Source organism: Rana temporaria, chromosome 1 (assembly GCF_905171775.1).
Source record: "Rana temporaria chromosome 1, aRanTem1.1, whole genome shotgun sequence".
Classification (NCBI taxonomy): domain Eukaryota; kingdom Metazoa; phylum Chordata; class Amphibia; order Anura; family Ranidae; genus Rana; species Rana temporaria.
The window spans coordinates 425,232,563-425,258,746 of NC_053489.1; the positions used below are offsets into that span (position 1 = coordinate 425,232,563).

General features: G+C 36.6%; 1 protein-coding gene across 12 annotated transcripts in view; it reads right to left on the reverse strand.

Annotated features, from left to right (window-relative positions):
* Nucleotides 1–2,543: 2,543 nt before the first annotated feature.
* The window catches only part of NRG1 (neuregulin 1), a 944,897-nt gene continuing 921,256 nt past the window's right edge, over nucleotides 2,544–26,184 (reverse strand). For 11 of the 12 annotated variants that reach the window (XM_040325332.1, XM_040325326.1, XM_040325330.1 and 8 more), the window contains 5 exons: nucleotides 17,820–17,922; nucleotides 14,257–14,383; nucleotides 13,330–13,460; nucleotides 8,940–9,140; nucleotides 2,544–6,725 (listed from right to left, as the gene is read on the reverse strand). In XM_040325332.1, the coding sequence (XP_040181266.1) occupies nucleotides 6,053–6,725; nucleotides 8,940–9,140; nucleotides 13,330–13,460; nucleotides 14,257–14,383; nucleotides 17,820–17,922 (1,235 nt within the window). In that variant the 3' untranslated portion in view covers nucleotides 2,544–6,052. The remainder of the gene's footprint in view (nucleotides 6,726–8,939; nucleotides 9,141–13,329; nucleotides 13,461–14,256; nucleotides 14,384–17,819; nucleotides 17,923–26,184) is intronic. The other variant, XM_040325327.1, reaches the window with a different exon arrangement.

The following is a 26,184-nucleotide window of genomic DNA, read 5'->3' on the forward strand; positions in this document are numbered from 1 at the left end:
CCATGCGAGCTCTCTCGCATGAATGTGGTGAGTTCTTGCGGGGAGGACCAGAGACATCCGCCGAGGGACCCCAAAAGATGTGGATCAGGGCCACTCTGTGCAAAACGAACTGCACAGTGGAGGTAAGTATAACATGTTTGTTATTTTAAAGAAAAAATAAATTTACCTTTAGTAACCCTTTGAAATAAAGTTTAAAAAATGTGACAATAATAAAAAAAGGGAATTTATATTTGCATGAGGGAAGACAAATATTTATTTTACACTTTTTATGTTCAAATTAAATGAAACAATTGGGGTAATGCATTTTACTGCACATTACTGCACTGCAAATTAATGCACAAACTGTGGTGCCATTAAAGAAACTTCTACAGTAGCAGGTAATGTACCTGCACTGTACTGCAGCACAACACTGATGCCATACTTTCTGGCATACCATGGAAAAAAGGGACATGTCCATTTCTTCATGGGATAAGGTGTGCTGTCAGTCCATTCAAAATGAATCTAGTAACTTCCCTTAATGCACGATAACATTTTGTGTTAACAAACATGCATTACTACAACACGTTAGACCCAAAAGGACATTTTGAAGAGTCTTATGCCCCATACACACGATCTGAAAATTGTACGAAAAATTCCGCTTTCGAATTGATCGTACGATAATCGGATCGTTAGTACAGAGCTTTCGAGAGCTGGTCAGGAAAGTTCATCTGATATTATTCTATCAGACATGCATGGAAATTGTTTTCGTACAATGCCAGATCGTACAATTTTCATTTAATTAGTACAGCTGTCGTTCGAAAATGCAATAGAAATGCACTACAACACATTACATCACTTCCGAATTTTTATTCTGACGTACGAGAATTTTCGTGATTTTAGTGAACTCATCAGATTGGACATGAGATTAGCATGCAAAAAAAAACAGACGATCATTCGTCCAATAATTGGATCGTGTGTACCGGGCATTAATCTAACGTGATATTTTGGTAGATAATAGAACCTTTGTTAGACTCACATCACCTAAAAGAAAAAGCATTTGGACATGGAGCCAAAATCTGTCAAGTGTGTTATTTAATCTGTATGGACAGATTTTCAATAACTCTGTATGTCTAACTGCAGTTCAGTCATTCAGAAAATAATGTTTTATAGGTCTCTTAAAGAGGACCAGGCCAGTCAGGAAGATGCACAGTCCTTTCTCAGGGCCTGTCTCACCTTTTTTGTTGCTTTAGGTGGATTGTTGTATTCCGTCGTCTATAGGAATGCAAAACCCATCTTAAACAGACCAGTGCACATTAAAAGGATGTTAACTGCAGGTCAAATGCACCAGTCAGAGAATTCTGAATGGTATGAATAGCATCTCAAACTGATGCAATCAACACAGGCCCAAAGCCCACCAACACAGGTCCTTACTCACGTTGATCTCTTTTAAAAGATTGCCCTGTAGTTGTGAGTTACAAAAACACACAAAAATGACTACATGACTAGGCCCAATTACTAGATTTTTCAGACTGTGTCCTTGTAAGTGACTCCAACTTAAAGTGTTTGTTAACCCACTTTGACAACATTACACAATCCTCCTTCTACCCTAATGACAGCTGCTCCTGTCTGTGTGTTTTATAAAAAAAAGCCTTATTTACCGTACTTCATACCGGTTTTCCCACAATCACGTGACACTGACAGATGCAGCAGGCAGGGCCGAGATTCCCCCGCTGACATCAGCCAGGATGTGAGGAGGAGAGGAGAGAGAGAGCCTGCGGGTCACATGATCACAGGGAGACGCTCTAAAATTCTGTAAATAAGGCATGTTTTTCAAAAAACACAGATAGGAGCAGCTATCATTAGGGAAGAAGGATTATGTAAAATTTTAAGTGTTATGAGAGCAGCAGAAGTTGCAGGGGCAGGCACTCTCACAAGATTCGACAGGCAGGGAGGGAGGGGGGAGAGAGCACAGAGGAAGAAAGGAAGGCTGTGATGACGGAGGCACGTAGTCCTGACATAAACTGTTAGGACTAAGCATCCCTGATCCCGTGGTCAGTTTACCAAGGGGAGGACAGAAAGTGGCAGGATCAGCCAGGTATTACAGATGTTACAGGGGGCAAAAGGACACAACACAAGCACTGTGCTGTATAAAATGCTTTAAAGGAGCAGGATCCTTTTTTCTTTTTTTTTTTTGGGGGGGGGGGGGGGTGGGATAACAAATGCTTTAATGCATATCGCTGATTTATAGTTTCTGCAGGTAATGTACTGCAAGGACTAGGCAGTGCTTGGGCTTTTTGTTAGCATATATGGTATTGCCTTTAATAAATGCCATATATATATATATATATATATATATATATATATATATATATATATATATATATATATATATATATATATATATATATATATATATATGTAAAATTTCATTCTCAGAAAGGTAGTTATCCAGTCATTTGCCTTTAAGAAGAGCAAAAAAAAAACTTCTAAAAGAGAAAACAAAATGTATTCAGACAGATTTTCACGTACAAGGTGTGTACAAATTAGAAGAGATTCACAGCATGACCAGAATATTTAGGCAGAGGGAAAGCCATTTTTATTAATATCTACTGAAAATCTGAATCACGGTGGTCATTTCATTTGGTCATGTCAGTTGGCTCTCACAAAATTCTGTAGTGTATATGGTAGTACTTTATTGCATCAGCAGCTTGTTTGCAGAAAGGAATTACAACCCAAAATATATATCAACAATTGCTTATTGCTTAGTTGTTGGGATAATAAATTCTTTAGTATTTTTTCAGTACCTTTCTATCTTTAACTTTTCATTCATCAATTTTCTTTACATTCTCCTGAACAATAAATTACTTAAAATGAAAAAAGGAGAATACATTACATTCTCATAAAAAAAAAAAAAAAAAAAAAATTAAAATAATAATATAATCATGTAGGACTTTAAAAACAGTTCAAACATTTAACATAAAATTGTATGAAATATCTCTCCTAGCTTAGTGGCCTAAATATAAATAAAAGAATTTATTTTATACTAATTTAACTTTATACACATATAACCAGTAAAGGGCTAGTGACACAAAACATATAATGAACAGTAACTGCATAAGTAAAATATCTATGAATATGTATTTACACAAAAAAAAAACATAAAACATATATATTGGACCTTGTGATATGTGCCAGTTGTGTTGTTACTATAACTTTGCAGTGTTTGTTAATAAAGTACATTTTTACTATTAGCCAATATGGCCTAAAGGCAGAGGCAGGCGTTACTACTATGCATGGGATACGCTTTGAAAACTAGAGGTGCAGGTTATTCAACAAGCAAAATATTTTAATCCATATCAGTTTTGCAGAGTGTCCCACAAATGCAAGTGTAACATATTCTCTTTCGTGGCATAAAAAAACACAAAATATAAAAAGAAATGTGTAAAATAAAAAAAAAAAGCTTTTGTTTTTAGCAGATTTAAAGCAAAGCAACAGACTGACAAAAGTTATTAACAGAAAACGCAAATGTTCTTTCAAAAGCTCAGGCATTCAAAACTTTTTATTCACACCCTTACATCAAGTTTGTTCTGGTAATGTTCGCAACAATTTTAGAACCAGAGAGTGTTAACTGTGTTTTTTTCATTCAATTAGGAAGCCATTTTCTTACATTTTTAGAGGGGAGAAAAGGCTGTGTTGAAATGGCTTCTGTAATTGAGACCAGAAAGGAAATCTCTAGTGTTTAGAAGGCATTAAAAGATGTAAACTGAACAGCATCATTCCCCAAGAAATCACAGTGAAAATGGTAACTATGAAATCTATCTCATGAAACCTTTTTGTTGTATAACAGAAACAGAAGGTAACTATATACAAAACAAATGGACACACATTGAGTTCTTCTTTCCAGTATTTGTAATATATTGTTTTACATTGCATATGGAAGACCATGTTTTAAGCTGTCCCAAAAATTAGGTAGTTTAAAGGTAGAATCATGCTCAACCCATAACGTAGGAAAACTAGACGGGAAGAAAAAAAAGGACCGTTCTCATTGTAAAAGGTGCAATATTTCCAACATGGATCCAAAACTACTTAAACTACTAACAGTCACTGAGTCTTATTTAATCACTGTGTCATGCACATTCCTACCAGGTGCTCATGCAGTTTATCAGCCTGTAAAATGCAAACGTGCTTTTCAAATAAATACATTTTCTTTATATCAAACTAGGATGCCCACTTATCTTTCTAACTGGAAATGAAATTACTTCACCTTTCATATTCGTCCTACAACAAAAAATAAAAAATAAAACATCGAAATAATCCCCTTCATCAAAAGGGTATTGACTATTCTAAGTAAAAAACTTGTTAGCTCATAAATAATCTATAGTGTTCATGTGTCTTATGTAAACCCTGTATAATACACAATAAAAAATAACAATACACTTTTAAAACAATCAAAAAATGGTCAAAAATGATTGCACCTTTATTTTTTTATTTCCTTCTTAAACTTTCTGGAATATATTTTCTTGTGATATTTCTGTCTTATAGCAAACCTGTCATTAATATAAGCTTTGTCATTTAACCTTACAGTGTGATAGAAGGTACTATTACATGTTGTTGTGTGTACTGTCAGCTTCTTAAATTGACCCCGTCCCCTCAGCATCACTTCTCAATAGGTGGCAGCCTATAAAAAGAGCAAATATACATATGCTTCTAGTGGCTTGTGTATTGTAAGGCTGTCACTTTGCTGCTCCCTTGTAACTGAATGTATTTCACAGTTTGATGTGTGTAAATACCTGTTTCCCTTCATGCTGTGGTACCTCCAACTTGATCACACATTACTATAGGACATACAAGCTGTCAAGGGGAATGTGTGTGGCAGGGGTAGCAGGTATTGAACCCACCCAAGTGATTTAATACTTACAGTGCCTCGGTTGCAGCTAAGTGGTGCACTTTAAACACATTTGCAGTCTAAAAAAGTAGATATATTAAATATTTTTTTATGAGTTGTCTTCAGTTTAGAAGGGACCCTGTGGTGACAAGGCCACTTTAACACTCCAAAGCCAGGAAAATTAAGGTCAAATATTGATTTTCATATATATTGAGGTTAAGGAACACCTTCAAAGCTTTCCGTAATGCAATACAGGCACCTCTGAGACCTTTTAATGAAATTATGCAGTTCATACTGCATGCCCTCATGGTTTCCAGGTTCCTAGGTCATGCAAGAGCCATGTTTTAAGAGGCCGGTGGTATACTAAGGCCTTCTGTCACTCTGCAAGGTTAGTTTACAAAGTTTATTCTAAGCTTGCCAGTTCTGGAAAGTTTTACATGGTGGGAGGGATGTTGACTTGTGATTATTAAGGACCCAGCATTATAACTATACCAGTTGAGTTTATGATGGTAGTTTTCCACAGAAGTTACTTTTCTAATCATTTATTAGGTATGTCACAGCAGCATTTGCATTTCCAATAAGTGTTGAACATTGTGTATTTGCATTCTGTATCCTGCTTTGATTAATAGTAGCATGCTGTTCAATCTACTATTAGATCAGTGCCTTGTAAAGCAAAGCTTTAGCTGGCAAACAGCGGACATAAATTGGTTTGTATATGAATAGCAATAGAATTCCTCTTATAAAAGTAAACAGTATTTTTTTATGAGTACTGCATTACAGGGACAGATAGTCAGGAATTTACAGTACCACAAACAAACAGTTGATTGCTGTAACTCTTGCAAATCATACATTCAGTCGACACCATTAATGCAATGCACAAAAAGCCAAGAAAAAAATGAAGGATAAAGCAGTCTGCAAAAATACTGTGGGACAGCAATCACTGGGACATACAAAAACCGTTGTCAACATAACATAACATAAAGGCACCATTGATGTCTTTCTTATTTTGAAATACTGTAAAAAATTGCTACATATGGCACATAACACATTTTTACATATACTTAATTTATAAAATGTTTCCTGTTTTCTACTTGCGGAACTGTTAAAATAAAATAAATTGTTTAATTTAAGGTGGAATACTTCATATATAAAATAAAGTTTTACAGGTGAATCTATGTTTTATTTGTTTTATACAGCAATAGGGTCTTGGTTAGCTATTACACTGGACAGCCTTGCTTGTAACTCTTCTTGCGTTGAGAATCGGCTATTTGGGTTAGTCCTACTTTCTGCAAGTCGGTATGAACTGGCTGACTCTATGCTGGTCGCCAGGGGATTTTGTATACTCAGGAAAGGTGTATCCTCGCCTATTCTTTCATCTTCTGTCTCACTCTCAGATGTACTGCTCTCAGAGCTTGTGTCAGTGTCCAGTTCTAATCTATTGGAAATGTGGCCATTGGGTTTTGTTCTTTTTGCCCTCCGGCTGTTGACTAGTTTCTTTACAGGCTCCATGGCTGGCTCATACTCTTGTGTGGTTTCATATTCCTCATCCTCCACTATTCTTAAAGGACTTGGTGGCAGGCTGCTGCTATCATGAGCAGGGTTGTGATGATAGGAATTGTACTGCTGGTTATAGTGGTGATGGTGGTAATATAAGTCATATCTCTTGTCCCGTAACCTTGGAGGTGACACCAAAAGCAATGGTCTTTCTTCTTCAATAAATGGACTGACAGCCACAGAGGGAACTGATACAGCTAAACTAGATATTGGTGGAGACATCTCCAATGAAGGTGATTTCGGAGATATTGGAGTCTGGAAGTCCACTGGTGACATGCGAGCTGGAGTGGTCATTGCTGAAACATATCTAAGGCATAAAATTAATAAAATAAGTTGTTGTATCATGAAAAATCTACATTTAGGTGAAATTCATAATTATCAATTAATATATCATGTTGACTACTTTATTTCTTAATCCAGGAAATAAGGTTACTAATAAAACATACATGTTGTCTTTAAAGATATCTTGTTTTCACCAAATATGCATAGTCAAGACCAGTATTTAAGCTATCGAGGCTGAAGCCACTCCTAGGCAAAAGTCTAAATGAAGAATGACTTACTAACACTCAGCAGGAAGACATTATTATGTTGTGGCTATAATACCTTTACCTTGATTCCAGGACCTTATGAAAAAATTTGGATGCAAAATGGTAAATTAACTTCCTTCATGCTGACGATGACACAATAGGGGTTGATTTACTAAAGAGTAGCAGCTATTGTTTATGCAGCAGTATGAATGGTCACTTTAAAAAAATGGTCACTTTTCAAGTTGAACATTTACCATACTTAGTAAATAAGGTGAAATCTGTGTTCAATTTGAATACTCAATCCCATATGCCATGGACAGTGTTGAATGCTGAAGAATCTAGTGAAGGCTACAGGCGCTGGAGTGTAGCAAAGGCAGGAGACATGGAGAAGTAAGCATAATTTCAGCTGGATTTATTGGAGATAGGACTTGGTAAATCTTAACTCCAATAAATGGAGGGAATCCCTTTTCTGTTTGCAGCCTGACTCTTGCTGCATCTTTCTTTTACATTTATATACAGTATATACACTGTAAAAGGGGTGAATTCTGCACCAAAAACAATAAAAAGAAATATAAATCCCTCTATATAACAAATTAAAATAAATAACAACAGCTGCTCCTCAAAACAGTAATACTGTGAATAGTGGGAAAAAAGGGTGATAAGTGGGCGCTCTAGTACGTGCATAAAACTACTTATTGGCTTACCACAACCTGGAATAAATATACATGTACAACAATAACATTAATATAATTAAGAGATAGCAATGGTTTGCCACCAATTAAGTGATTCAGTCCGTGAATGACTAATTGAATAAAAGAGTCCCAATAGAAAGTGAAGTGCAAATTCAGCAGAAATTCTTCAATTACTCTGCACAATTATTTCCAAAATAGTAACGTGTTCCTTCACCAAGATAAGATATGTCATCTTCACCCGAAGTGCTCAGACAAAATAATGCACTTACCACATGGACATGACTACTTTACTGAAAAAGATAGTCATAAAGCTTGAGCAGGATTGTGCCTGCACACGTTGTGGAAGAGCCTGGATCTAGGATAATTGCCTCATAATTGGAATGTAGATGGAAACAGAAAACAAAAAGCGCCCATAGCGTAATAAAGTTTTAATTCAAAAACTGAATATAAAAAAGGCATCAATGCCCCATGATGACGTAAACACTACGAAACGTACGTCGGCGGCAATACCTGGTCACGTGTATACTCACGCCATCCCCGGGATGTGGAGCTATCATCAGTGGAGGGAGTGGATGCCGTGGCTGGGAAGCCTAAGCGAGCGGGATCCCCCAAGATTTTCTTATCTTACATGTCTGCAGCCCCAGTGCCAGGTCGGCACTTTTTAATGTAAGAGGCCATTTGGCTACCTTTTTTATATTCAATTTTTAAATTAAAACTTTATTAAGCTATGGGCGCTTTTTGTTTTCTGTTTCCATCTACATTCCAATTATGAGGCAATTATCCTAGATCCAGGCTCTTCTGCAACGTGTGCAGGCACAATCCTGCTCAAGCTTTATATAACTATCTTTTTCAGTAAAGTAGTCATGTCCATGTGGTAAGTGCATTATTTTGTCTGAGCACTTCGGGTGAAGATGACATATCTTATCTTGGTGAAGGAACACGTTACTATTTTGGAAATAATTGTGCAGAGTAATTGAAGAATTTCTGCTGAATTTACACTTCACTTTCTATTGGGACTCTTTTATTCAATTAGTCATTCACGGACTGAATCACTTAATTGGTGGTAAGCCATTGCTATCTCTTAATTATATAAATTTTATTGTTGTACATGTATATTTATTCCAGGTTGTGTTAAGCCAATAAGTAGTTTTATGCACGTACTAGAGCGCCCTCTTATCACCCTTTTTTCCCACAGTATATACACTATACACGTAAAACTAGTCACAGTTTTTCAAATGCTCTACTTTTGGTACGTTTTTATTCCTATAAGGGAACCTCATAAAACCCCAAAAAATGACTTACCTTTCACTGTGTGGTGAATCTCTATATGAATCGGGTGTGTCTCTAGCATGTCTAAGATAGCTGCAGTCTCTAGGACATCCAATACCATTCAATCGCCCCCTTGGTCCTGTAGGACTTGTATGTCTACTATTTTCTACTGAAGATGTCACAATCACCGAGTGACTTTCTGAAATAATGCTTTCTGACTGGCCATTACTCCAGCTATGAATAAAACAGACACACATTTTAGATAAGCACCTTTAATTTGCATACTGTAATTAAAAAGAAGGTGTCCCTCGCGCTACTAATGAGTAGATATGAATGTGCAGAGGTTAAAGCAAAATAGCTGCTAGATCTAATAGTGTTTACTGTACACATAACTGAATAAATAACTCTTAAAATAATCTTGCGCTAAAGATAACTAAACAAACAAATATGTGCAAGCTGCAAAAAATAAAGTTGCAAAAGGTGCAACAATGCACACAATGTGAAAAATGGTTCAATATTGCAATATGGATGAAATAAATGAAAATAAAGTTCTAGAGCGTCCCATGTATTTGTCAGGGGGAAAAAATCCTCCAATATCTCCAAAATCTTGATGTAAATATTCCCTTAATTGGAGTATTGAACCATGATGACTTTCCTTCACCAGTCTCCCAGAACTCTCACCTTACAGATATATTATAACAGGCACATCAACTTTTTTCAATCTTCTTTGTTATTGGATAATGGGGTTGTTCGCTACTTCTCTCCTTTCTCCCCTTCAATCTCACTATCCTGTAGGAAATAACAGGAGGAGGGGGGAGTGGGACTCCAGCCCATGCCCAGGAATAAGCAAAGAGGAGAGGAAACTCCAATAGTGTAGTGGTTTAGATAAAACTTTAATAAGCACACACGTAAAACTGGATTCTTACAATAAATAAAATGGTAGCAAGCTTGTTAGGGTAAATCTCCAGCGTGTATACGCTGTCTTACTGTTTCCCCTGCTCCTTCCGGTCTGCGGTGGCCTCAATCTCCGCAGACCGCAGACCGGAAGGAGCAGAGGGAACAGTAAGACAGTGTTTACACGCTGCAGATTTACCCTAACAAGCTTGCTACCATTTTATTTATTGTAAGAGTCCATTTTTACGTGTGTGCTTATTAAAGTTTTATCTAAACTACTACACTATTGGAGTTTCCTCTCCTCCTTGCTTATTCCTGGGCACGGGCTGGCGTTCCCCCTTCTCCTGTTATTTCCTACAGGATAGTGAGATTGAAGAGGAGAAAGGAGAGAAGTAGTGAACAACCCCATTATCTAATAACAAAGAAGATTGAAAAAAGTTGATGTGCCTGTTATAATATATATGTAAGGTGAGAGTTCTGGGAGACTGGTGAAGGATAGTCATCATGGTTCAATACTCCAATTAAGGAAATACTCACATCAAGATTTTGGAGATATTGGAGGATTTGTCCCCCTGACAAATACATGGGACGCTCTAGAACTTTATTTTCATCTATTTCATTCATATTGCAATATTGAACCATTTTCACATTGTGTGCATCGTTGCACCGTTTGCACTTTTTGCACTGTTGTCATTTTTTGCTATTCTTTGCACTTTTTTGCTTATTTGCACAGTGTCACTTTATGTATTGATCACCCTTTGATGTTGTATGATATTAATATTATTATTTTGGTGGACTAGCAAGTGTATTACACTATACACTGTATATTAGCTGTCCTGGTATACATCATATAGCACTTTATTTTTTGCAGTTTGCACATATTTGCTTGTTTACTTATCTTTAGTATATACTGTAATTACCATACTGTCAATTAAGCAAGTTGGTTACTTCATGACCTGTGAGTTTTCACATTTTTAGCCCCATTTTCCCTGTTGTGTTGTAGTCACATGCTATGCACGCCAGTGTGCGGCAGTGCCATTTTTTTGAATGGTACCACAGTGCACCTTTTTCCAATGCACTGGCATTGGAAGCACGACAATTTACAGTAATGTACTACTTTGCGATGTGGTACACTGCATGGCTAAAAATGTTTCTGTTTATTTTGGTGTATTAGACCTTGGTTGTCTTAACACAAGTTAACATGCAACATAACATGCATGTTGTGCATTAACACACCACGAAAATGTAATGGGTCTTTAACCACTTCCCGCCCAGTCAATAGACAATTGACGTCCGGGAAGTGGTTCAGTTATCCTGACTGGACGTCTATTGACGTTCAGCTGGATAACATGCCGGCGCGAGCCCGTGGGGGCGCGCAGCGGGACGATCGGTGATGCGAAGTGTCAGTCTGACACCCTGCATCTGCGACCCCGGTAAAGAGCCTCCGGTGGAGGCTCTTTACCACGTGATCAGCCGTGTCCAATCACGGCTGATCATGTTGTAAACAGGATCGGCTCTTCCTCACTCGCATCTGACAGACATGAGTAGAGGAGAGCCGGTCGGCGGCTCTCCTGACATGGGGGGTATACGCTGATTGTTTATCAGTGTAGCCCCCCATGTATGCTCACACTGGACCATCAGGGAAGCCACCAGGACCACCAGGGAAGGGGGAAACATGTGGATGGCCAGGTATGTACCCCATGGCCATCAACATGTTTAAAAAATCTTCGCAATAGATGTCAATCAGTGCCCACAAATGGGAACTGACTTGCAACATGGGCACAACATAAAAAAAAGTGATGCCCAGCAATACCACCATCAGTATCAGTGCCACCCCTCAGTGTCCATCAGTGCTACCTCTGAGTGCCCATCCATGCCCACCAGTGCCCATCTGTGCCACCTATCAGTGCCACCCATAAGTGCCGCCTATGAGTGCCCATCAGTGCTGCCTATGAGTGCCCATCAGTACCAGCGCCACCTATAAGTTCTCATCAGTGCCGCCTATCAGTGACCATCAGTGCCACCTATCAGTGACCATCATCAGTGCCACCTCATTGGTGCCACCTCATTGGTGGCACCTCATCGGTGCCCATCAGTGGCGCCTTATCAGTGCCCATAATTGAAGAAGAAAATGTACTTATTTACAAAAAAATGTAACAGAAAAAAATAAAAACTTTATTTTTTTTCCAAATTTTCTGCCTTTTTTTAGTTCTTGCGCAAAAAATAAAAATCGCATAGGTGATCAAATACCACCAAAAGAAAGCTCTATTTCTGTGAACAAAATGATAAAAATTTCATTTGGGTATAGTGTAGCACGGCCGCGCAATTGTCATTCAAATTGCGACAGCGCTGAAAGCTAAAAATTGGCTTGGGCAGGAAGGTGCATAAGTGCCTGGTATTGAAGTGGTTAACCACAAAACATGTTATATCTTACTTTGTAGCAGAATTTTAAAAATACAGTTTAAAATACCTTTGGAAAATAAAGAAAAAACAGGGATAGTAATACGATTTGTTAAATCATTGAAGCCCTTATAAGTAGGGGCTAATAATTTATACAGGCCTTTTTTCTTACCCATACACTCCACTTTGTCAATAAATCTCTTTGATTCATAGGGTTTAAATCACCCAAGAAGTAGAGACCGTTTACCTTCACTAAAATGTGAAGTTGACATCAAAATAGCTTGCACATGATTGGACGATTCAAGTGAAACAACTTCACCTTACTAAGTTTAGTGAACATTTACCTTGTTTGAGAGAACAGTCTGTAATCCTATAGTAAATTTTTTAAACTGACTGCATAAACTAGTAAACATTTTTGAGTGAAAAAGCTACACAATATATAATAAAAGTGGTTATAAAGCTTTTTTTTAATTAAAATACCAAACATGTCTATACTTACCTGCTCTGTGCAATGATTTTGCACAGAGAAGCCCAGATCCTCTTCTTCTGGGGTCCCCCGCCAGCGCTCCAGGCTCCTCCTCTTCATCGGGGTGCCCCCACGGAAAGCCACTTTCCATAGGGGCACTCTTAAGGACTAGTTTCCGAGTCCCACTGCTGCGTCCATTGACACAGACAGTGAGACTCTGTTCCGCCCCCAACTCCCGTGTCACAGAATTTAATTGACAGCAGTGGGAGCCAATGGCTCCTGCTGGTATCAATCTGTTTAATGAGGAAAGAGACTATGGCTGGAGCAGCTGCAATCGTACGCACCGCTGGATCGGATCTGACTCTGCAGCGCAGAAGATTTTTCACTCTAGGAGGGAGGGGCCAGGAGCAGTGAAGAGAGACCTGAGAAGAGGAGGATCCAGGCTGCTCTGTGCAAAACCATTGCATAGAGCAGGTAAGTATGATATGTCTGTTATTTAAAAAAATAAATAAGACTTTACAATCACTTTAAGGCTTTACAACCACTTTAATTGTTCCAAATGTGGTGTCATTCTCTTGAATTTGTTTTTCACAATTGGAAGTCTCAGGTCTATATGGTGTTTTAAAAATGTGTTCATGGATGGTGAACAGAAAGCACACAAACCTGTGGCTTGGTGTTTGCGTAACTGTCGTTGAATGGTGTGTTGTTGACGTATAATGACTTGTAGAAAACGATGTTTCTGTTTCCCGTTCTATCACGTGTTCACTGGATATAACATTTTTGGAAACATATTGCTGTATAAAATAAACAAACACAAAAAGTCATTACTTAACTGTACTTTTTGATTTACATATAAAAAGTATCTTTTAAAAAAGGAATTTATCAAATACAAGTTTTTAAATATAGAACGGGTATACAAAGATTTTTTTTTTTTTTCTAACAAAGTTCCTATAAAAAAAACTGGTCGCAATTTAACATACAACAATTGTACATGCTAAAAAATGTAAAATGCATGAGGAGCAGTATCTACTGACCACTTGCACTTTTATTACTGGGCAGCCAGTCTTCGACATTTGGGGCACCATAGTATATGGGTATAGAGCCTGGCAGGTAAAATTTTGAAGAATTTAGGCAGAAATAGGTAGGGAATGCACCTTAGGTTAACAATAGTGGTAATATTTTCTACTAGGCACATTTCTTATTTCCTTTGTTCTTCAGGTATATATCCTTAATTTTATGACGTTTTATTTTGATATGTTGCAGGCTCTAATTATTGTTTTTATTTACTTTGGTCGGATGGCTAGAATTATTTCTGTATTGTTTTGTTTTTTATATCGTAACATAGATATATTCCTTCTCTTGATACTGTCTATATTGTTTGTATCTTTTGTTATAACTGGAAAAAAATGTTTAATAAAGAATTATATTTAAAAGAAATATATTCATGTTAAATCACATGCAGGGATTGTGATCATTCACTTTTAACAATAACACTGTTATATTTTGCCTTTGTTTTGTTCCTAGTCCAACCCAAAGCTCCAGCTTATGTGCTACAGTGATAAGTATTACAGTTGCTTTACATAAACCTACATTTACCAGCTGGACATTTTCTGGTTGCGGATTTGGATGATGTGGACCATTTGCCATGTTCACCATATTGTTCCGTTCTGAGCGAAGACTTTGTCTAAGACGATCGTGCAACTTTTTTCTCTGTTTCCTAAAAGTGAGTTTAAAATGAACAGTTTAGTAATACTGGGTAGTAAACAAGGCCATTGTTTTATTTGTTAAATAAATATCACTTATAGCAGACTGCGGAGAGCTGACAAGTGTGTATTCATAACATTTCTAGCAGTTCTTTGAAGGAAAAAAAAGTCCCTGTAGTAAAAATTCTCAGAATGTAAGCCAGTATGTATGTATGAAGTATTTTATAATAGGATAATACCAGTCTTACAGTAGGCTACATGTACAAGGGTGATTTGACTTCTGAGTCTCAAAAGCGTAATTTTGAGTGCCCAGCAAGGCATAGGTACATTGTCTAGCCCTGCTGCCAGCAGCCTGTCAAAATCTATGACAGGCTGAAATATGGAGTGAATAGACATCTAGGATGTATGCGTGCAGGGGCATATGGCCCAATAGTCAGCTAGATCTACAGATTATTCTTTATCAAGTTAAACTAAACTCTTATGCAAGGACCAAGCAATACTTGCATGAGATCCTAGTTAACTTGATAATGACCCATTTGTAAATCCAACTAACTTTAAATACAGTGGGTAAAATAAGTATTGAACGCCAGTTTTCTAGGTAAATATATTTCTAAAGGTGCTATTGACATGAATTATTCACCATACGTCGGTAACAACCCATGTAATCCATACATACAAATAAACTAAAATAAACACGTCCAGAAATTAAGTTATGCGTAAAAAAAAATGGAATGACACAGGGAAAAATTATTGAATACATGACGAAAGGGAGGTGCAAAAAGGCATGGAAAGCCGAGACACCAGCTGAAATCTATCAGTAATTAGAAAGCAATCCTGCCTCTTGTCAGTGCAAATTAATGTCAGCTGGTTCAGTCTCAACTGATGGCCTATAAAAAGTCTCATTACCAAGGTGTCACACAAGAAACATTTCATGATAGGTAAAAGCAAAGAGCTCTCTCAAGACCTTCGCAACTTTACGGTTTGCAAAACATACTGATGGTATTGGTTACAGAATGCATTCTAAACTTATGAATATTATATTGAGCACTGTTGGGGCCATAATCTGGAAGTGGAAAGAACATAATTTCACCATAAACCGGCAACGAACAGGTGCTCCTCGCAAGATTTCTGACAGAGGGGTGAAAATATTTAAGAAGAGTTGTCCAAAACCAAGGACCACGTGTGGAAAGCTTCAAAAATCTGGAATTAGCTATAATGCACTCAACCGCCATGACCAGTGTACATGCTCACTTCTCCATTGCTGAAGAAAAAGCATGTTAAAGTTTGCTGCACAACATTTATACAAGCCTATGAAATACGGGGAGAATATAGTCTTGTCAGATGAGACCAAAATTGAATAATACACACCATGTTTGGAGGTCAAATGGCACATCACCACAAAAACACCATACCAACAAGTGAAGTTTGGAGGTGGGATTACTGTGGTGTGGGGTTGTTTTTCAGCATACGGTACTGGCAAACTTCATATCATTGAAGCAAGGATGAATGGAAAAATGTACCAAGACATTCTTTATAAAAATCTGATGCCATCTACCAGGATGATGAAGATGAAACGAGGGTGGATATTTCAGCAAGACAATGATGTCAAACATAAAGCCAAGGAAACTCTAAATTGGTTTTAAAGAAGGAAAATAAAGATGCTAGAATGGCAAATTCAATCACCTGACTTGAATCTAAAAGAACATCTATGGAAAGAACTAAAGTTGAGAGTTCATAGAAGAGGCCCACAGAACCGTCAAGATTTGAAGACTGTTTGTGTGGAAGAGTGGGCCAAAATAACACCTGAGCAATGCATGCAACTAGTTACTCCATACAGGAGGCGTCTTGAAGCTGTCATTACCAACACAATTAAATACATTTCAGTTAGTGTGTTCAGTACCTTTTCCCTGTGTCATTCTATTTTATTACACATAACTTAATTTCTGAACGCATTTGTTTTGTTTTCTTTGTATGCATGGATTGCATGGGTTGTTACCAACATGTGGTGAACATTGCATGTCAATAGCACCTTTAGAAATATATTTACCTAGAAAAATGGTTACATGTTCAATAGTTATTTTACCCACTGCATAGAACCCATTGCATAACACGTTGCAATGTTTAATTATTTTTTGTAAATATAGGTAACTATAGAAGCACTCATTTTGATAACATTTTACAACAAAAGGGTGACATTGTAAGTAACTGTCAGATATAAAAATCATACACATTAGATATAAAGAGATTATTTAGTGCAGTGAGGGATTGAAAAAAACACAATGGAATTGCTTTACAAAAGATTTAGAGAATGTTCACTTTGCTTAACCCCCCTGACGGTAAACCCGAGCGTGTCTCGGGGTTGGTTTTACATGTTAGGATCGGCAAACCCGAGACACGCTCGGGCTGGACGGGCTTACCTTTCGCTGGATCCACAGGCTTGGTTTACTCACCTTGTCCCTGGATCCAGCGATGCCACCCGCTGTGTGAGCGAGCGGGACCTCCTCGCTCGATTCACAGTCCCCGTGTGCCGCCGATCTCCGTTCCCTGCGACGTTACGACGCACGGGGGCGGAGAACGGCGCCAAATTCAAAAAAGTAAACAAACACATTACATACAGTATACTGTAATCTTATAGATTACAGTACTGTATGTAAAAAATACACACCCCCCTTGTCCCTAGTGGTCTGCCCAGTGTCCTACATGTACTTTTATATAATAAAAAATGTAATTTCTGCCTAAAAACTGTAGATTGTCCAAAAGTGTCCCTTTATGTCAAAAATGGTTTTAGATCAGCTAGAAAACAGCGATAATAAATTATAATCACTTGCAGAAATGTGCGATAGCGATTTGCGGGGAAATTCGTCATAAAAAAAATAAAATAATGACAGCGACAATTCTGCAACTGCAAATTTCAGTGATTTTGAGTTGATTACATTATTGAATAATTTTTATTATAATTATATTATTATTTGTTATAATTATTTATAATTATTTATTATATTATAATTTATAATTTTGTTTTAAAAAAAAAATCATACCCGGGATGCCTACAAGACTCTTGCTTGGTCAGATTTAAGTGAGTTATTTCTAAAAATTACAGGCCTACAGTATAAAACGCCAATTTCCTTGCAAAATAAATGTACCGCTTTTGGTACGTAATTCCAGACAGAATCATACCGCCAGGGAGGTTAACTTAGTTAACAAAATGAAGTTTTTTTTACCCAAACGTGCATAGAAACATATACAACTTGCTTGTACTTAATTGAAAGACTGAAATTAACGTAACTTCATTCTATTCACAAAGCTAAGAACATTTAGATTGCAAAGTGAAATTTCACTAGACTTTTAGTAAATCAAGTATATATATATCATGATTGTCGAGCATTTGAACAAACATGTTAAACCTTATTTTTGTGTTAACAAATAATATTAGATTAGATGAAGGTTTACTTTGTTTTGCAGTAGGCCACAACACACATGATGCCCACTACAAGCAGGGCAATGCAGATGCCGGTAATGGTCAGCACTCGTTTCTGGTACAATTCTTCAGCTTCTAGAAAGGTAAAAATAAAAAAAAGAACTACTCAAACGTCAAGTTCAACAAATAACAAAAGTCCCAAATAATTTTACTATATTGTCCCCATGAAATTGTTAATTTAAATGTAAGTAAAAATTAGGAAATAATCTAAATATTGGTTAAATATTTGTATTTCATAAATACAATTCTCTGGAGCCCCAAGAGTCGAGAAACAAAAAAATGCTGAGATGTGTATCTAGATAAATTCATCATAAATGTATCTACATTATAATAAGTATTTTAATTATTTACTACCCCTGACAGTGGTGCTTGTGACATAACATTTTTGTCGCAGATTATGTGAAGGCAACTTACAAAATGTTATAGATCATCTGCTTAAATGATCATATGGAAAATTTTATAATTGTGAAATATTAAGAAATGTATTAAGTACATAATAAATATGGCGTAGGTGTATGCCTGTGTTAACACTTAACTGTAAGATGACAAACTAGCTAGTAAAAGAAAAATCTAATATTTTCATCTTACATTGTTATTTTTTTATTACTTTATTGTCATTATGATTTGATATTTTTCTTATCATTATATAATAAGTTTGTTGCCTTCACTATACACTATCAAAGAAACAGACATATATACACATTTGAATTTGGCTTGCAAAAAAGTGAAAGATACAAATAAAAGCAAGAGAAGTTAAAGTATATATATATATAAAACATTTTTCAGTTATTAAGTGCACTGTATCTTAAATAAATTATTAAAATTAATATGATTTAGAAGGTACCGTATTTTCCGGCGTATAAGACGACTTTCTGGATGCAAAAAAATGCATCCAAAGTCGGGGGTCGTCTTATACGCCGGGTACAGTCTCAGTACTCACTTTTTTCCCCCAGCGCTGACAGTGTCCCATGCTGCGATCGCGATCGTGAAGGATTTCAAAGCCGTGCCTTCACTGCAGAGTGTTCTGTGATAGGATGAACAAAAATCTTCCCAGCAGCGCCTCTGTTCTTTGTTCCTCCTATCACAGATGCCTTCTCATCCTCGGACGAGATGAGAAGACGTCCGTGATAGGCGGGAAACATAACAGAGGCGCTGCTGGGAAGATTTTTGTTCATCCTATCACAGAACACTCTGCAGTGAAGGCGCGGCTTTGAAATCCTTCACGATCGCGATCGCAGCATGGGACACTGTCAGCGCTGGGGGAAAAAGTGAGTGTTATTGCACTGGGGGGGCAACAAGTTCAGGCACAGTGGGGGCAAGTGATGGCACAATGGCAATGTGAGGGGCAAGTGATGGCAATGTGGGGGCATGTAATGGCACAATGGCAATGTGGGGGCATGTAATGGCACAATGGCAATGTGGGGGCATGTAATGGCACAATGGCACAGTCTGGGCATGTAATGTAATGGCACAGTCTGGGCATGTAATGTAATGGCACAGTGAGTAATGTAATGGCACAGTCTGGGCATGTAATGTAATGGCACAGTGAGTAATGTAATGGCACAGTCTGGGCATGTAATGTAATGGCACAGTGAGGAATGTAATGTAATGGCACAGTGAGATTTGAAAAAGCCTGTTTCTGTCAGCGGTTCTGGCTCCCCCTCAGCTTCCAGAAAGACAGTAAGAAGGGGGTAGTCTTATACAGTGAGTATATCCCAAAATCAATTTTTTTCCTGGAAAATTAGGGGGTCGTCTTATACGCCGGGTCGTCTTATACGCCGGAAAATACGGTATCTTAAAAAGGAATGTACCAACCTGTGGTTTGTTTAAGTTCATAATCCCGTTACTTTTAATTTCATTAATGTTGACTACGAGTTTGAGATGAACACAGATATAATGGGCTGTTATACACATTGCCCCTTTAGTAAGACACCTTCTAAATGGATACTACATCCTGAGTAAAGAGGCAGAAAAAATGTTTAAAATGTTGATGCTGTCTTAGTATTTTTGTTTAATGAAAACCTCTCATTGCAAAAACAGAATTTATTGTCAAACATCATAAGGTGCCAGGTAGTCCATAATGTAGTCATTTAGCCCAGGTGCCCTTACAAGTAGCTTTTTCATTTCACCTTTAGCTGTAACCACTGCTGTCAGTGTGCAAAAGCCAATTTACAACCTAAGAATGTTTCTTCCTGCATTCACAGCACAATTCTAATGTTTCAGCTTCCTATTGAAATGCACTATAATGGCACTGCAAGATGTGGGAAACATTTATGGGTTCGACCTTTCAAGGTTAGTCAAATACTCAAGTCAATATATGTGTACTGACAACAAGGGCTGCTTATGCTGCATACACTTAAGCCTCGTACACACGACCGAGGAACTCGACGGGCAAAACACATCATTTTTCTCGTCAAGTTCCTTGTTAGGCTGTCGAGGAACTCGACAAGGTAAGTTTCTCCATTCCCGTCGAGGAAATAGAGAACTTGCTCTCTTTTTGTCTCATCGAGTTTCTCGACAGTTTCCTCGATGAAAATGTACACCCGACCGGTTTCCTCGGCAAAAAAATATCTCCCTGTCAAGTTTCTATCAAGTATAGAACAAGTAAAGGACTAACCAGCCAGTCATTTAGAAGTGACTTTTGATAAAGCAAGAACAAATACAAACATGTATATAGTATGTACTTGCTGCTGGCACTTTTTTCATACTGGGGAGTGTGGCTTACCCCTACCAGGACTGTGCACCATCTTGGAAGACTATGGAGGTATTACTACAACTTTTAAGATTTTTTTTGCCAAAGCATGTTATTGAAATAAATAAATTAGTGAATTGGGTCATTACAAATTCATGAAACGTTGTATCTCTAGGTAAGATAAAATCTAAAATAAATGTTATGCTAAACTTTATATGCAAAAGGATTATCAGTTATACTGCCTTCCTTTTTTTGTCTTCTACAGACAGTGCACAGAAGAACAATGATAATTTGCCCTCCCTGCCCCCACTTCCTTAAAATAATTTCAGTTTGTAGCGTAATTTTGTTAGACTGTACAAAAAGGTCAAGCATTAATCAAGGTAAAATAACCCAGCAGTGATGTGATTTCCGAGCACAGAATTTAAACGGTCAGATCAATCTTCCTTTATATCTGGAAAACACTAAGTTAATCTTTAGGCAAGTGAAGATTTTGTGCGCTGACTTACAGAAAGCTTACAAAATCAAATATGAAAGTAGTTTAAACTATTATTTGCATGCTTGACATCGGTTGATGCGTTTTTTTGCAAGTAAGCCTAATGCAAATGAATGTGTGAAAGGGTATTATGTGACACATAAAAAAGAACTGTATGCTCTTACTTTTTTTATCCTACCCACATAAATGATTCTACACTAATAAATCAGATCAAGATAACTATGTAGAAATTAGTAAATTAGTTTTGTTTATGATAATTCTGAAAAAAAATCATAAATCGTATATAAATTTATTTTACAAATAATTACACCTAACTGGACCTTTACTTTAAATCAGCTAAATACATTATTGGTGCATCAAAACAAAAGGTGTGCAAACTCATACAATTCTTTAGAAAACAGCCACAGTCTGAGTAGAAAAGCCTGTCTACTGCCAGTATACCATAGAGAAGAACCCATGGCACTCTGTATGGTGTAGTCTCTCTAGAGAGTTCGAACACATCCCCTGCTGAGTCAGAGGTTTCCAGTCAACAAGGAATGTGAACTATGCTGATTGCAGAGCTATAGGTCTAACATAACAGGGTGTGTTGGACCTCTGCAGAGAGACTGCTGCTTCAACAGAAAGAGCAATGGTCTTCTGTCTACATCATGTTAGTAAGAGACAGACATCTCTACCCAGATTGCACAAACTAAGTGTAAACACCTTTTGTTTTGATGTGCCTTCAATGTATTTAGCTGATTTAAACTGAACATTAAATTAAGCTTTAAACCATGAAGAAAACAATATGAAACCTGATGTTATGTGCCAATGGCACGATATATTAGATGTGCCTTCTGCTTCACAGTTTACTTTTATCTAGATTGTAACTGTATGGTCTTTAGTAATATTTTAAATAAATATTAACGATTGAAAGGAAAATTTATTTGCACTTACCTTATAGAAATTTTATCAGAAATATATATTAATTATAAAAAATTTAATACATCTGTAATCGATTAGCAATGCCATAACTTAAAAAAAAAAATATTTTTAGCTTTTTTCAAAAAGAGGACAGCGGTATAAAAAACATTTCTACCTTTTCTAGCCTTACCCATGAAACAACAAAATTAGATTATCAATAGGTATTATAATTGGGAGAAAATAAAGCAGTAGAAAAAAAAATTGTCTTTCAACATATTTAATTCCCATGGCCCATATTTCCTAAATAGCCTGCAGGCATTAAAATACCTTAAAGATATGTATGAAAAAGTTAGCAAAAGCGGTAAAAGTTATTCTCTTGTGTAACACTAAATTTGTATGATTCTAAAGTTTAGGAATTTAATGTGTTTAATATATGCAAAAAGGAGAAGTAGAAGGAGAGAAGTCTACATAAACTATGACATCTTAACATTGTTCTAAAGTATTATTTACACAGACTGCTATCATTTTAGTGTAAAACTTAAAGTAGGACCCCTTCTTCTTCCCCTTAAGAAAATATTTTTTAACCTTTGATGGAGCCAAATGCAACTTGCTATTATAGGCTTAGTTTGAAATGAGTTAAACAGAATTCTGATATTTTAGTGTTTCTTTCTTGCCCTTCCAAATCATAAAGGTTAAAGAAAGCTTGGCATATACTCCCAATATTTGACTTAATTGCAATATGGCTTCACCATTGGTATAATTGCTAAATACATATTAAACCTTCAACAATGTATGAAAGTGAGTTAAGCAATTTTTTAGCATGTAAGTACAATTCCTGATCAATAATATTTTAAGATACAGTGCACCTTTTAGCATGAAAATGAAGATCTTGCAAGCCAAAGTCATGATCATGAAATATACAGTTAACAGTTATGAACATTGTCAAACAAAAATGAACAGCAAAGATTATTAATAAGGTGAAAGAAGTCAGCTTTTACTAAGGGAAAGCTGCACTGATAACGAAAAATTAAATATAGAGAAAGAATTAGAGGGAGGAAAATCATGAAGGACAGGCAGAGTTAGAGTGGGATTGTACAGAGGAAAATATAAGGTTAAGGGATACAGGTTAAGGAGTCAACTGTAGGCCTGGCACAGCATGCTTGATACTGGAAAAAACAAAGTGAGGAAATGCTTGAAAAAAAGACTGAAGCAGAGTTTGAAGGGATTTCTCATACAGCATAACACCTGCACTATTTTTGGTGAGGTCTGGTTTATAACTATATCATAAACTTATGCTCAATTCACATGACTGGCATAGACGTTTTCAGGTAATCACACCTAAAGGTAAATTAAATATATTGCTCACACTCTAAACTGAAGAAAAACTGGCATGTTTGTTGAACTGATAAACCCAGTACTTCAAAATTGAATTGATCCTGCAGCTCCTTGTCAGAATTAATTTAATAAGGGATAGTTGTGAAATGATATAAAAAAGGTGTAGCATTGACTACCTATATTATCATGTATTAATATGTGTGTTCAGTAGCTCAATCAAGAGATTAATTCTGGACAACGTATACTGTGTCCAAGTATATACTATTATAGCAAAAACAAGAGTGGAACGTGGGGGACAATAGATATTTCAAGAAACCGTAGAAGCATAAGGAAGCAAGATAGGTTATTAATTTTATGTTTATCAGGTTTAATTTGGTTAGCAACATAAAACTGGGTTTTCCAATTAGGTTTTACTTTTTTTTTTTCCTCTACAATGAAATGCATAAGGCTAAATGCATGTGCTATTGTGTGACTTGAATATTACTGAATGAACAATTTTCAATGTGCTCCCCAAATTGTCATAGCAACAGGTTATTTTCAATGCTCCCTTCCCAAAAGCCAATGCTTACACTGCAAGGAAGAAAGAAAAAATGGCTAATGGCATCCTATGCCATTTGATATGGCTTGCCCATTCACCAAGCACCAGTGCTGTTACATGGAGTTAGTTACAGCTCTTCCATACCCATATTTCTACCAGCAGCTGGGAGAAGTAATAGGGGATTGAAGGAATTAAATGAAATTCTAATGAAGGGGGAGAGGGCATTAAAGCTAATCTGCTGCTTTGTACTTCATAGACGATATACATATTTTCTTTAAACTCGATAGAGCATATTAATACAAAATATCTACAAAGCATTCATCTTCATATCTAGCGGTAGAGTTGGCTGTCAAACCGGCAAACACCATTACCATTTGTTAAAGTATCCACCTAAAAATACATCTCATCACCTCCAGAGATCAGGTATGAAAAAGCTATGTTTGTGAAGCAGTAGCAATGCCATTAATGGCATTTCACCTTTTTAGCTTTGTGTGCACACTTTTTTGGAGGAGAAGACAAATGTATAAAATAATGTATATTTAAGAAGGTAATGTGGTAGTATATATACTTTGGACATAATGTATTTTTATATAGATACTTCTGGGATTGAATGGGTCATGTATGGGTGGGGGGAGGTAATGCAGATACATGTTGATTGTGGAGGATGATGCATATAGATAGGGAAGGATGATGCATTTACATGTTAATGTGTGATGTATACACATGGGAATGTACATTACCTAAATGCAAAAGATCTGTTGTTTTTACTAATTTTCATAAATCATGTTTTATTAATTTTTTATCATATCTGTTTTAAACTTTTGCTCAACTGTAGTTTTCCAGTTTTTTACTTTAAATCTGATCAGTGGTTGTATGTCAATACGTAGAAAATAAAACTTGTGAATATTTTCTACCTGGGTCACTGCTGACATCAACAGAGGTCTGTACCATGGGTGGGTATCTCTTTGAAACAAAACGTTTGTCATGTGAATACAATGTCCATAGCATGCAAATGATACAAAGGAATGTAGCTATTAAAATATGGGTCCTAAAGCCACACCCATATATCACTGTGATGCACGTCATGCATTATTTGTGCTGCCCTTAGGTGTCACAGGTTGTTTTGAATCTTAAAAATGTACCTGATATCTAGCAATTAACAACAAAACCTAAATTCTGCAACTGGAGCACTTGAAAGAAAATAGCTAAATAATTCAGTGTGCTCAAGATCAGTTTTTGTTATAAAAGATTTACATGCATAAAATTAACTAAACAGAACTACGGGATACAAAATCAAAGCTTTCATTCAGTGGTGGTAGGACTGCTGTGGTACCCAGAAACAAACGCTTGTTTTTAAAAAGATTAACAATTTATTACAAAAAAATATAACTACAAAAGTACAAAACTAGGAAGTCACGAAAGTGACAACACACACAAAATTAAAAACATTTAATAAAAACAGTGGCCATGAAACATGTCGAGGATACGTCACTATTCACATCATTATTTCGCCTCTACCTATCTGTGGAGTTTGTAAATGTGTGTCTTGTCACTTTCGTGACTTCCTAGTTTTGTACTTTTGTAATTATATTTTTTTTAATAAATTTGTTAATCTTTTTATAAATAACCGTTTGTTTCTGGGTACCGCAACAGTCCTACCACCACTGGCGATTAGGGCCCCTTTAGGAGTAGTCCCTGATATATCTCTGTCTTCCTTCTTCAATTACTATAGGATGATGGTACCCACCCCTAATGAGGCAATCCCTTTAAAGCTTTCATTCAGGCATCATTGTGGGATTTTTTGATGTGCCTTTTACCACACACAATAGCTGATTTTTCAAAATTGCACACTAATTTCTAATAATATAAGCAAATATGTAGAGCCAGATCAAGTCCAGCAGATCTCATCTCATTTTAGTTTCATGATGTGTTTACTACTTTTATGCAACATACAAAACAATTTTAAATGAATATAGAAAATAACTTGGCAATAATCGTACTGATTAATTTTTGAAGCCAACTGTCAGTTGGGAACATGGCCAGGTTATTCATCTCAAGTATGCTATTAGCAGAATTAGGATAGATTTAAAACTATAGCTGAGATATTTGGCATGTAAATTTAATTAAAATAAGATTTTGATCCCTGATTTGCTTTATTTTACTTTGGGTCAGATCTACGCTACTTCACAATTAAGGTGCCAGTAACACATACTGATTATCTAATCAATTTACTTATAAACAGCCAGTAATTCTCCTGCACTATTTCTTTATATTATGGGATGGCATAAAGCAGATGTATTGTGAGGTGCTGTATATGTGCTTTTGGGTGCCAATCAAAATAAATGACACATTGACACATGTGCAAATGTAGCCTAAAAG